The sequence below is a fragment of the Callionymus lyra genome, chromosome 4 (assembly GCF_982586985.1).
Source record: "Callionymus lyra chromosome 4, fCalLyr1.hap1.1, whole genome shotgun sequence".
NCBI classification, from domain to species: domain Eukaryota; kingdom Metazoa; phylum Chordata; class Actinopteri; order Syngnathiformes; family Callionymidae; genus Callionymus; species Callionymus lyra.
In genome coordinates this window covers 30058700-30071955 of record NC_141821.1, presented here as the reverse complement: position 1 = coordinate 30071955, position 13256 = coordinate 30058700, and the positions used below count along the sequence as shown (strand labels likewise).

The 13256-nt window shown below is 39.0% G+C and overlaps 1 protein-coding gene across 7 annotated transcripts in view; it reads right to left on the bottom strand.

The window, feature by feature from the left end:
- Window positions 1-13256, bottom strand: part of dysf (dysferlin, limb girdle muscular dystrophy 2B (autosomal recessive)) — a 58726-nt gene that overhangs the window by 39113 nt on the left and 6357 nt on the right. For 4 of the 7 annotated variants that reach the window (XM_087789661.1, XM_087789659.1, XM_087789664.1 and 1 more), the window contains exons 2-29: window positions 10928-10983; window positions 10715-10806; window positions 9435-9540; window positions 8644-8767; window positions 8317-8573; window positions 7955-8083; window positions 7814-7876; window positions 7578-7628; window positions 7460-7490; window positions 6834-6949; window positions 6632-6758; window positions 6459-6562; window positions 6313-6381; window positions 6209-6252; window positions 6063-6145; window positions 4317-4349; window positions 4003-4118; window positions 3824-3937; window positions 3573-3750; window positions 2485-2609; window positions 2313-2419; window positions 2049-2244; window positions 1842-1988; window positions 1650-1781; window positions 1409-1575; window positions 923-1037; window positions 746-851; window positions 539-681 (exon numbers count right to left, since the gene is read on the bottom strand). In XM_087789661.1, coding sequence (XP_087645787.1) covers window positions 539-681; window positions 746-851; window positions 923-1037; window positions 1409-1575; window positions 1650-1781; window positions 1842-1988; window positions 2049-2244; window positions 2313-2419; window positions 2485-2609; window positions 3573-3750; window positions 3824-3937; window positions 4003-4118; window positions 4317-4349; window positions 6063-6145; window positions 6209-6252; window positions 6313-6381; window positions 6459-6562; window positions 6632-6758; window positions 6834-6949; window positions 7460-7490; window positions 7578-7628; window positions 7814-7876; window positions 7955-8083; window positions 8317-8573; window positions 8644-8767; window positions 9435-9540; window positions 10715-10806; window positions 10928-10983 — 3131 coding nt within the window. The remainder of the gene's footprint in view (window positions 1-538; window positions 682-745; window positions 852-922; window positions 1038-1408; window positions 1576-1649; window positions 1782-1841; window positions 1989-2048; window positions 2245-2312; window positions 2420-2484; window positions 2610-3572; window positions 3751-3823; window positions 3938-4002; window positions 4119-4316; window positions 4350-6062; window positions 6146-6208; window positions 6253-6312; window positions 6382-6458; window positions 6563-6631; window positions 6759-6833; window positions 6950-7459; window positions 7491-7577; window positions 7629-7813; window positions 7877-7954; window positions 8084-8316; window positions 8574-8643; window positions 8768-9434; window positions 9541-10714; window positions 10807-10927; window positions 10984-13256) is intronic. The other 3 variants (XM_087789663.1, XM_087789665.1, XM_087789666.1) reach the window with 1 other exon arrangement.

Genomic DNA, 13256 nt, shown 5'->3' with positions numbered 1-13256 from the left:
CTCTCACGTTATTTTAAAAGAAAGAAATATGAGCGTACATTTTCTAAATTAATTATGTTTATTTCAGTATTCTTGGATTTTGTCCCTCTGATATAAATATTTGTTTTCATGTTTCTAACATGGTGATTGAGCAAATATTTAAAAAATCTTTCAACAAAATGTCTATTAATTAAAAACATAAATTATACATATAACACATAAAAATTATAGATCAGGAGAAACTTTTCAATGTAAAACTTTTATTTGATGTACGGAAGCTCTAATAATAGATAAAGTGTAATGGTTGTGCAATATAAAATAACCATATTTTTATACTGTGATGTTTTATGTCAAATTTTTTTTTTTTTTAATCACACTTAATGTCACGTATTGGTCATCCTTTTTTTTTTTTTTCTGAAACATTTTAAAACACTACTTTGATTGTCTTTTCACTGATTCACTTTACATCTATCATCACAGCTTCACTCTAAACTTTAATAATTTATATTCATTATTATTCAAAAAAGAAAGGAAAATCTGTGAAACTGTGCCTCTTTACCTTTCTGAGAGCTTCCATCTTCTGTTGGTCTCTTCTTCTCAAGCGTATCCACCGTCGTCGTCGGTTGGTGTGGTACATCTTCTCTGCTGTAACCCACGACTTGGGACGGCGGTCCGGAGGGATCGTGAGGCCGTACTCCCAACCTGAACCATCAGGTCAGAAGGTCATATCATGACGGTCCCACAGAATCATGTGTCGGGAACACACCTTGCTCATCCACAGCTCTGTTCAGATCTTCGCTCCACTCCACGTCCTCCCAAACCCAACCAGGTGGACACTCCACTTCATCCTTAGGCACTGCCTTCTCGCCATTCTGAGAAAATACATGTTCAAGTATTTCGAAGCTTCCATAATGAAGAGAAACTTAGTAATGAAGACATTTACAATGTCTGTGTATCCCTCCGGCATTCCGATCCACTGACCGCCAGGTAACCTCATCTGGTTTTCAAACACTTCCTCTGTGAAGGTCATGTGACCAGCATCCACGTCAAACAGCAGTCTGTGTATATAGTGGAAAAAAAAGGTGCCTGTGAGGATGATTCAGTTATTTTTACAATTCAATTTCTTAAAGTCAATTTTGCTTCAACATTGCAACCCATGTATTAAATAATCCAACACACAAATATAAAAATTGTACCTGTGTAATCTAGAGTATGGTAATAAAAAGTAATTAAAAAAAAAAAAAGGTTTTTTGGCCACTTGGGGTAGTATTTTTTTTTTTGCTTTGGCTCCCTCTAGTGTACAAAGAAGGAAGATGCATTCATGGGATATGCTGGAAAGCTTGTTTACATAACGGGATCTGTGTGACTATTTAAGGTCACATGTTGCAGTTGACTAGTGTGTGAGTTGTATGTAAACTAATGGTCTCACGTTTTCTCTGGACAGATGAACCAGTCTCCAGCCCAGGTCCAGCCAGGCGAGGGTTTGAAACTCTCCTTGGGCAGTTTGACTCTTCCCGTGACGTCACTGAACTTTGGGTAAGTCAGTCCTGTAGTTCCCCAGCTGCCCACTAGTGCGAGACGTGTTTGGTTCTCGTACTGAAGAACCAGAGGGGCGACATCAGCAATGGACCGAAGAGCCGACTTTTCACTTGTTTATGAAGTAAACTCACCGTCTCAGCGAAGACAGACAGTTTCCCTTCAGCGTAGTCATTGAAGTGTTTGGCATCGACCGACAACCCGAACCAGACTTTGACTCTTAGCTGACCAGGAAGTTTGGCTTCTCCGCCGCTGCCCTGTGGATACTGAAGCATGACAGTAAGTCACTGAGCAAGTGAAAATGTGTTTCCCATTTTTCATCCTACTTTGAGGAAGACGGTCTGCAGCTGTCCGCAGTGCTTCCCACAGTGCTGCTGGGAGAAGATGACAGTGTGTGCTGGGATGCGGTGGTACGCCACCCTCCGGTCTCCCTGCAGCATCCAGATGATGATGTCTGGAAGACTGTTCTGAGGCTGGAGGACAAACAGTTGTTAGCCATTATTCATGACTTCATCGTGTTTGAACTAAGACACCTCCTCGGCCATGGTCTTCAGTCGGCTGACCCAATCCTCGGCCTGCTCCAGAACCGTGGATAGTTCGGTTTCCGGTCCGTGTTTGAGAGCGAGAGCAGCTGAAACGATCTGCTGCAGGTTCAGAGTACGAATGTGTCTCAGGGAGCGGTCCAGAGGTGTCGCACACTGCCAGTCATTGATGGATGGAAGCTCCTGGCTGGAGTAGAAGAGAAGAAACATGAGAACATACAACTGCTTTAATGACCACAGATTTACAGGGTTTACCTGCAGTCTGAGATGACCTGGTCCAACAGCTCCACCACCCGCTGCTCCAGCGCCTCCATTCCCCCGCCAGCCTTTGCATCCAACCGCACCAGCTCCAGGTTCGCTTCCTGGACACAACGTTTGTAGCTGAAGAGCTAAAGAAGGTCCTCAATGACTGAGAAAAAAAACGTACCAGTCGGTCCACCATGTCCATCAGCATGTTAAGAGCCTCGATTCTTGGTTTGATGTCTTCCCACTCGGAGGATAAAACCACCACTGGCTTCACATTTCCCCACGGAAGATAATAGAAATGACAGCCTGGAAACAAGGAGGGAAATTTAAAATATATATATCATATTATATCTTATTCAATACTTGGCCAGATAAGTATATTGAGGAGAACATTTGAGAAGATAAACATTTTGTATTTTTTTATTATATTCAAAGAAGTAATGTCACAGTACATCATTGCTAGGTAGCACAATGATGTGCAACTATATTTTCTACGAGATCACATTATATATTGTGACTGAATTTTAAAACATGATTAACAAGGACAAAATGAGGGAAAACATTTTCTAATTTTATCAAAGTATTACATTATAAAGCTGAGCTGAAATTGTTTATAGAGTTACATTTTAAATTGTTCCCAATAAAAATCTAAACCCTCTTGTTATCTCAGGTTCAAGGTGACACTTGAAATACATTTACATATGCAGTGATGGAGGTTGTTCACCTTAGATAACACAAGGGTTAAAAGACCTATGCACAAAACATTTCATATGAAAGATGTTTTTTATTATGATTCATTTATTTTGAGGTGCAAAAAATATCCAAATAAATAATATAAACGAAACCTAATAAAGCTAAAATTGTCCATAGTGTTGACATTTTGTTTTAAATAATTTTCAATATAAACCAGAATGTTATTAATTATTTATTTATTTTAAGGTACAACATTTTAAATTCAAATAATAATATATACATCATGATAGAAAGATTGAAAAATCTAATAAAATCTTAAAGAATATTGAGAACTTTTCTGAGGAATAATAATAATAATAATAATAATAAATCCAAATTATTTTTTACTTTGTCCTCATTAGGGCTGCAAAACTACAGTTTAAGGGCAGTACATGGCTCCGCGGCACCAGTGTTCCCAGCTTTGACGTATAATATCCACTATGAGCTGACTCTAGGACTAAGTGTGTTCGATGAATATTTTGAAAATGTACGAAACATTGAGGAGTCTGAGTATAAGCCTGACAGCAGTCAACGTACCATCAAACACAGCCCGGCTGAACTGTGTGGTGGAAGCCAAAGGAAGGCAGGTGTAGTCGAACCTGTTGCCATAGTTACCGATGCTGACTTCAAACTGGATTGCATCGTCCACATCTTGGAGGAGCGTTGCCGAATAAAAGGCAACTAGGAGGGAGAACTTTCTCTTGCGAAGAAACTTCTGTTCGAGGCATTAACAATACAGTAATTGATGAATGGAGAATGTTTATGGCTATGTTTTTTTTTCACCGCACCTCCACCACTAAAAGATCATCCGCTGCTATGTCTTCGGTTTTGGCCTCGGGTTTGTCCATCAGTTTTGTGGTGACTTCCATCAGGACTCGACCGCGGTAGGCGACACCCTCGCCCTGAGGAACAGTTACGATCACCATATTTCACCTCAAACAGCCATCACTTTGGATCATGAAAGTACCTTTCCCAGGTTCAGAGCTTCATGCGGGTCGTTGAAGGCGACAAACTCTCTGGGGCTTCCGTACAAGTTGACAAAACACGGGCCAAAAGTCGGCAGAAACCCGAGACTGTCATCCACTACATCGAGGCAAATCAGAGATTAGTTCCATTTTCGAGCACAAAATGAGAAGGAAAATGTTGATTACATTGAATTACATGTAACAATCATCACATTACGGGAAATTACAACGGTCAGGTAGTCATTGGTGAAGATCAAAGTGAGATCAATGGTAGAGAAAACCAGAATATGATAAATTGCTGTGGAGGTGGACGTACTGCCAGAGTGGACGGTCCGCTGGGTCAAGTCGTCTGAGTGCAGGAGGAAGGAGGGATGGTTCAGAACCACAGAGATATGTTCAGAAGCAGAAAGAACAGAGGAACGGCACTCAAACGTAAAAAAAACAGATGTGATTTGGGCTGAAGCTTTCATAGATAAACCACTCCGCACGACTATCAACTTTATTATTCATGTATTTTAACAAAAGATTAGTTCTCGTTCTAAAGAAAAGCTCAAGTCACATTAATTTAGTCACTGCACGCATGCCATGCCTTCTCAGACAATGTTATGTTTTATCAAGTAATGTTAAAAGATGAATAAATTATGATCAGTAATAAATTGATCATTTCTTAATCTCACGTAAAAATGCTGAGAAAATCCCTCAATTATATTCTTTCTATTATTAATTTGTGTGCCTGAGGAAAAGATTGATATACATATAGAAGAAAAAGGTGTAATTTATTGTTTTGGACCGACGTGAACAGATGCAGTTCTAGTTATTTACAATGTGCTGTATGTGAGTGCCAGGTGTTGCTGCAGGTCTGAAGACTTTTATCTAAATAAATAACATACAACAAATATATAAAGTTTTGTTGGTCAAAGTACAAGATTGAAAATCAGATTTAATAAACAACCAACTGTGACTATAATTAATGAATAGCAAATACTGGTAATCGCATAATTAGATAGCACTCATTTTATTTTAGGATTCAAAGAACATTTTTTATCAAACAGTCGTGTCATGTCTTGTCTCATGATTTTATTTTGAAACTTGTTTTGCATATCCTTTCTGTTTCCTGAGCTCCACGGCGCCTGTTGCTCATCTCCTACTCACCACCTCGGCAGCAGAGCTTAGAACCCCTTCTCCTGCAGCAACAGGCGTCAGATTATAATCGTCACTTCCTTGTGTGTACAGTCTCTAGTCCCTCTGTTTGGATTACATTCTTTCTTGCTCTTAGTATTTTGTCCTACTTGTGCCTGAGCCTACTTTTTGTCATTTTATCCAGAGTCTGTGTTATTTCTTATCACCGCTCTCTTGTTTATTTCAGTCGCCTTGAGTTTTTGTTCTCCGCCCGACTTGTGGTGCGCTTTGAGTTCTTCGGACTGTGAAATGGACACTTGAACTCCGTTTTGTATTTTAGGATCTATTGTGATTAAACCCTTCTATTTTTTGCACTAAATAAAAAATAAATAACATACAGATTTGGCGAGCTATTGTCTCTTCGCTCTCTTTTTCTATTTATTCTTGAGATATTTTTCCCATTTGTCTATCCCTTTGTTCCTCTTTCAGTGGAAGCATGTTGCTGGGTCATCACCCTCCCCCCACAGGGAGATCCTCCAGGAAATATCAAGGTATTTCCTGGAACAATCCAGGGGCATCGTTTCCTCAGCGAGTCCTGAGACGTCTCGACACGATGTCTCTGGAAACTTTAAACCTACTTCGGCTTCTATCGCTGTAGGTGACCAGGGGTCGCTACACTTGCCAAACTTGTAAGGTCCAGATAAGACAACACTTTGGAAGGAATATTTCATATCCTCGTAAAGTTTGAATCCCACAATGTGTGTGGAGGAAATTCAACCCTTTTCCAGACTGAGAACCTCGATCCATCTACGCCTCAAAACTCTACCTAAAGATGACGACATTGACATGTCTAAAAATGGGTTAACTTGTCGCATAAGACAACCAGATCAAGGTCAACATCAGCCAATCCAGACCATTCCCCTGCACCACAGCGTGGACTCACCATCAATCTCTCCTCCGGGGGCGGATATCTTGGACATGCCCAGGTGTGCCGTGCCGATGACGTCGTTGTGACTGGCTCTGTCCCTACAAACAGCCAAATTAAAAATCCGACACGAGATGAATGAACAGTGAAATGAGTTGAATCACCAGTCGAGGATTCGGATCCTCATCTTCTCACACATGGATGGGAACTGGAGATGAGAGGGAGTTATTTTAAGATGGTCATACAAAAAGAAGAAACTGTTTCCTACCCGTATGGGCATGGTGAGACTTTGATGCCACTGTGGGTTCGCATTCCTCTCCAAAATCTTAGTGCAGACCTGGAGAAAAAATGAGTTTGAATAATGCTGAGACAGCAATTCTGCTCAAGGGGTGAATAGTTGGACTTTGTACGTACAGTTTTCCCAGCAAAGTGGATCTCCACTAGAGGATCTACAAGATTCTTCCTGTTGCTGTCAAACCCCAAGATCTGTCTCATGCCGTCCATGAAGGCATCGTCCACTGTGAGCAGAGACGACAGGAGTTATCTTTCACTCGACTAAAGTCGTTCGGATCGGTGAGAGGACGAACTCTGTGGCAGATCCTCAGCTCTGAAGATCCTCAGGGTGAACGTGGCTCCTCGGAGAGACAAACCGGCCGGTCTCAGCAGATTGCCTTCGATGTCCTCTTTGTCCTCGACGCACTCTCGCTTGTCGGCCTGAAATGACGACGCTCGTATCTGACAGAAGACTTCTAGGGCGTCACTCTTACATGTGTCAAGTCTGACGCTCACCGGTGGCTCGTCTCCAGCGGCTAACACAAACAGGCTGACTTTTAGGTAACCTTTGACGCCGGCCGAGAGGTCATCGGGGTCACACAGCAGCAGCCATTTCCTCAGAAAACAGTGTCCTAAACGTATGGAATAATCAATCAATGTTGAAAAAAATATTATAAAAACTAAAATTGCAGTTTTTGCTGTATTTGACGTCTGTGTTATCTCAGGTCCTGTCCTTGACCCAGAGACAACACTAGGGTTAAAATTTCCTCATTATTTATTTAGCTTTGAAAAAGTAGTTCTTGATTTGATTATAAATTCCATCATAGCACAGAGAAGCAAATGCAATTACATTTAATATGACTCAACCAAAAGATACATAAGGCATTTTCTTTACATAGAAACACATCATAGTATTGAAGTTTTTAAGTAGGCGGTGACTTGGTAAAGGGAGAGAAAATAAGGAAAATGTATATATAAGTTATAGTCTGAATTAAAAATGATAATAATAATAATAATAATAAAATAAAAAAGGAGATGATAGCAGCCACATTTCAGCTCCAGTCCACACTTTGTACATTTAAGACCCAAAGTGTGAACTTTTTTATATATTTTTATAGCCATAATTCGGTCATGTTACATACTGTGTTCCTGATAAACAGCACCAACATCCATCTGTGGAAAAGATACATTGAAAAAAGTTGTATTATTTGTATTAATCTTTTTTATTTTTTTATGCTTTTGATTTACAGGCCTTGTTACCTTGAACTCTCCAATCACAGCATCTGTCCTGAGTGATCTGGAGTCACAAACCTGTCGGTAAAACAGTCTTTAGTTCAATCTCAGACAGACACAAACAGCTCTTAAATTAACAGAACAAATCTTTCCACAAATGAATCACAATGTTTTTTTCAGCTGTGCCAAAAGCAGCTCTTGTGTTTGGCAACATGTTGGAAGTGTTTTGTGTGTTGATAAAGTCAAGAATTGAGTGAACTTACTGTTATGAAAATGGGTTCATCAAACAAGTCTGTTGGCGTCTCGAAGAAGTTCATGAAAAAAGTCTAAAAAGAAAAGAATCACATGATGGACACATGTTTGAATGGAACGAGTGATATTATGATCTTAAAAGAACTGCGCACCTCATCGAAGTGTGGGTTGTTGCCTTTCCTGATGCGAGTCCTCCTCGTCTGCCCGGCTACTGTCACCTTGACGACCGGTTTGATGTTGATGCCCGGCAGCTGTCGGCCCTCGATGATCCGCACACGAACCTTGGTGTAAGAAATGCTGACATTGAGCTTATGATCTATCAATATCCAGAATTTTACATTACGTTTGTTTGTGGAAGTGTCAGCACAAAAAACAACAGCCTTGAATAACACGTTTTATTTTGAAAATTCTAGTCATTTTTTTTTTTTTTTTTAGTAAAACAACTTTCATATGTAATACACAAGCATGTCCACATGGAGACGCTCTGGTCCAAACTCTGGAGTGTGTCAGGTACCTGCAGGTCCTGAGGTTTATTGGGGAGAGGTCTGGACTGAGTGCCGGACCCCCCTCTCTTCTTCTTCCTCATCCCTCCCTGGTTGTTGTGGGTCGGCGGCGAGCGTTTGGGCGTGTGTGCGGCCGGGGACTCGTCTCCCTGCGGCCCCTGGGGGCCAACTATCACCATGGAGCGCCCGTCGTCCGCACCCTGGTCCTCCATCGGCTCCACCATGATCATGCTCTCCGTGTCCTCCTCGAAGGTGTCCAAAGAGATCACTGAAAACACATGGGTTTTGAAACATGTTTTGCTGAGTCAGCATCATGGCTGTCTCGGTGCAGAACTCACTGGTGACCGTGTCCATCTCAACGTTGGGGTTGGTGTGAGGCAGAGACTCGGGCAGAGACGAGGCGTGGAAGAAGGGCCCTGATCCAGGAGGTGGGAAGTAGGAGACTTGCAGAGTCAGGGTCGCCTTGCAGGAACACAAGAGAGTTTTCAGATGCCTTGCTAGTTTAAGGATTTGAACCCACAACTCTGCTGTGAATAGTTAAAATTAAAAATTAAACTTTTTATTCCTCCCTTTTTGAAGCAGCTTCGCAAACAGACCTTTGTTTTGTTTGGCCCTCATGAGATCAGAGTACAACTCTCAACGTAATGAAGAACATATTTCTGTTGTCGACAATTTTATGTTAAATTTGTTTTATTATTCATCAATAATTGAACATTTAATAATATATTATTAAAGTTCTTTGCTTATATACATTTTTTTTTGTCTTATGTCATTTAGTATTTATTGTCTTTTAAATTACATTGTTGTAAATGTAATATTTATATTGAGGAAATTTTAATCAATAAAGATTCATTAAAATATATATATCATTAAAAGTTGATTTTGGTCTAATACGATTGTTATGATTAAAGCCTCTTTCTCTTCATCAATGTGAACATTTGGCTCAACAGCTCCTCTTTGTTTATGTTGTTGCCTGAATATAATGAATTAGGTGAAAAATCTTAAATAAAGTAAAGAGTCTATGCATATCTAGTCCTCAATGAGAAAATATGGTTCGACAAACATGAGGATTTCAATTTTATAAGTGAGACTAATTAGAATTTAAATTAAGATAATGTGTCTTATTCACCCCAGTGTTGTTTCTCTTGGTGTCGAGCAGGGAGACTGTGAAGGAAGCTTGCAGGTTTGGAGAATTAAGAACATCTCGCAGAGCCAGATGACATTCCCCCAAAAATCTGAGGAGACAAGAATTTAAAACTTAATGCAAAAGAACAATTAAGCACAAAAACCTCGCAATATTGAGATAAAGTGCGTAAAACACGTTATTTACAAAATGTGTAATTAAAATATGTTTTCCTGTATGAGTCAACGTAATATAATTTATTTAAAAATAATCAACAAAAATAGGAGTTGGTGACAACAGGTGATAGACTGGGAATAGTCTTCCTGTTGCCAGAGACTCCGAGTGAATGGGTGGAAATATCACTGAATAAATAGTGACAATGAGTGGATGACCAGCTTCTTTCAAGCCTGCCCCGTCACCTCTGAGTAAACCGTGAATGTCGATGCCATGAACTGGTCCTAAAAATAACAGTATGGAAGGGTCAGTTTACCTTTTGGGAAGTGTGCTCCCAGCGGTGTTAGCAGAGTTGGGATATAATAATTTGGATGGAAGTGAATCAGATTTCGTTTCACTGATGATTGTCCAACATGACCACTGACGTAGTTTTTTAAACTGTCCCCAACATTTTTTGCAAACCGGTTTTCATGTCGTCATTTTATTCAAGGGTCAACATTTAAGATTAGGTAAAAACCGTCATCACATAGGTTTGTGTTTCAGTTATTTTTACTACAGTAGTGACTCAATTGATCATCTTGACATGTCAGGTGTCCCAGGCTAATGTTACTTCAGAGAAAATACCTTTTTTTTTCAAAATAATACACATTTCAGACAGTGATAATCAATGAAACAGAAATTATATATATATATATATATATATATATATATATATCATTATGCCTTTGGCCCATTAACAAATGCCTCTGGACCAGTTTTTTTTATTTTTTTATCTAATTACTATTTATATATATTTATATTTCTGTGTATTTTTCAAATCTATTTTTTTCAGATATGGCTCTCCTACCATTCCAAACTGTATTTATAATCAATAAGAGAGCAGCCTCACCGCACATGCTTGCATCAAGTTCATTCAATAGACTTGTAGTCTCAACGTTTTTCATGGTCTTTGTCTCATCTCTGTCTTCATTAAGAGTATAATGTTCTACAACCCATGCAAGTGAAAGTCGAACTTTATTCTTTTTCCATTCTCGACTTGGTTTTATTCTGGAAAAGTCTTGTTCCGGTTCATGGTCTCGCCCTGGCTGAGCTGGTCTACTCAACAGAAGTACCTGTTCCTCCCCATCTTCTCATGGTCTTTGACCACACAGTGTAATTCAGCTCCAGAGTCTAGAGGAATTCCTTTCAGGTCCCATTCAAAGCCCTGACGGAGAGAGAAAGCTATGTTGTGAATCCAGCATTTACAGAGTTTGATAGAGAGTCTGATCTTCCCATTGATTGTAACATATCCAACTATCATCACCTGAGATCGTGTAAAGACGTACCTCATTCCAAACAGGGTTGGTGTTGTTCTTTATGACTTTTGTTTTCTTCTTGGACCCTGAATAAGAAAGACAGACAATTTCAATTCAATACATTTTGCAAAATGAAATATTTTATGTACTTTTTTACTCCAGCAGTCTGTAGTTAAACCCATTACATCAACATTATTTTCACATATATGACCCTCATGAGGTCAGTGTTACTGACTGTATAGAAATGTTTCTCTTGCTATATACTGCTGGAAATGATTTGTTTAACTGACAGTCACTGCTTATGCTAGTTTAGTTACATTATTTACTGCACAAGAGGAAAGTTGACATTCATAACTATTACTATTACTACTATTATTATTAGTGTTCTTGTTATCATAACTATTATTACTATTATCATTCTTATTATTGTTTTTGTTCTTGTTATTATTATTATTATTACTACTAATATCATTATTATTATTATTGTTCTTGTTCTTGTTGTTGTCATAACTTCTATTATTATTATTATTATTTGTATTATTATTATTATTATTATTGTTTTTGTTATTGTTCTTCATACATTTCTATAAGCAGCCTTCAGAGGAGTTTTCAACACCAACATTTTTTGTGCTTTTATTTATTTAAATTTGATCTTACATTGGCTATAAGATTCTTTTTTTGTGATTTAAAAATCTCCCATAAGGGAAGAAGCAGTAGAAAATGGCTGGATGGATGTATCAGTTCACACTTTTATTATCATCATTATTATTACTGTTGTTGCTATCTATCCATCTATTACTATCACTATTATTATAACTGTTACTGTTACTGTTATTATCAATAATACTATCATTATTCCTGTTTCTGATCCTGTTATTCTTGTTCTTGTTATGTTGTTGTTAATATTCTTATCCAAGACCAATGTATTCATATTTTATTCATTATTGTAATATAGTATAATTATGAATATTGATGATCTTTTTTCTCTCTTTGGCTCAAATCAGACAAGATTTGAATTCACTGGACAAAATCATAACTCTAACTAAGTAAAGCTGTTGAAAGTCCTCACTGATCCCTCCTGCACTATGATCGAACCATCCTTAACTGTCCTTTGACAGTAATTCTCAGAATGAGGAGCGATAGAATCTTTATGAAATATCTCAACTATCATCCGCAACAGGGACTCGAGAGTGATTTGTTTCCATCATCAAGATTGTCTCCAGTCGGAACATTGTTAGACAAGATCACACTAACAAACTTAAACATATGTTTATGAATAAAATAATTACAAAAATCTACTTCACAATGTACTTGTTGGTTTCCACTACAACGTTCGTTGACTTCCTGTTTTGAACCATGTTTCTGTCAAGAATGAGACCGACCAAGTGCACATTTGTTCCTGCCAGATATCTCCAAAGAAACTCCTCCACCCTTCCACTGCGAGGACTGGAAGGCACTTGACCCGGTCGTGGGTGTGGGAGCGGCGTAAATCTCCTAAGCGCTGACCTCCGAGTTGACATCCCAGACAGGAAATGGCACGGTGGTGAGTTTCTTGGCACAGATTCAGCTGCAGCCAGGAATAGAAACCCACTGGGAACTTCCAGACAACAAGATATGAGGCTAACTTTAGACTGCACCTTTTCACCCAAAATAGACGTGTTTGGTGGTGTTTACATTTTGGTCGTGGTCTAAACATCCATCTGGATCCAACAATGACTTGAAGATGTGTCACTCGGTGACGTGCAGAACAAGCTCCGGCTCTCTTTTGTGAAGTTTGTTAAGCAGACAAATCGGGGTCACACAGTTGTGTATTGGGGCGTCTTTTTTTCTCTGATCTGCACCGTAGACACATTTGGGGCGATAAAGAAATTGCCCCACCAGGCAACAAAGTCCAGGATGTTGATCGTATAAAAGACTCTCGTGTCACTAATACATTTGACATGTCTAATCTACTGAGCTGAAATAATGTAAAACGCAAATGTACCTTTGATAGCATTTATAATTTATAGGTGAATTTTAAACATGAATACCATGTAATGTTTAAAATTAAAGACAATAACAGGACCATTTGGCTTCATGAAGGCACGGCAGGAGTTATGGTGTTGAACCAAATGAACCAGCCATCACCATCCTTTGCCCATTGGAATTCTTAAACTATACTGGCAGGGTCTAGCTGTCTCTTTTGAGAAAGCGTCATGTGATTCCTAGATATTTTTAGTTAACATGTAATTTAGCAGACACCTTTATGTAAAGTTCCTTCATCTGACTTCATCTCTTCATTCATCTGCAACTTCACATATTGTTCATTCCACGACGTTGACGACAGACAAAGATTGTGTCCAAAAATGACCGCGGAATT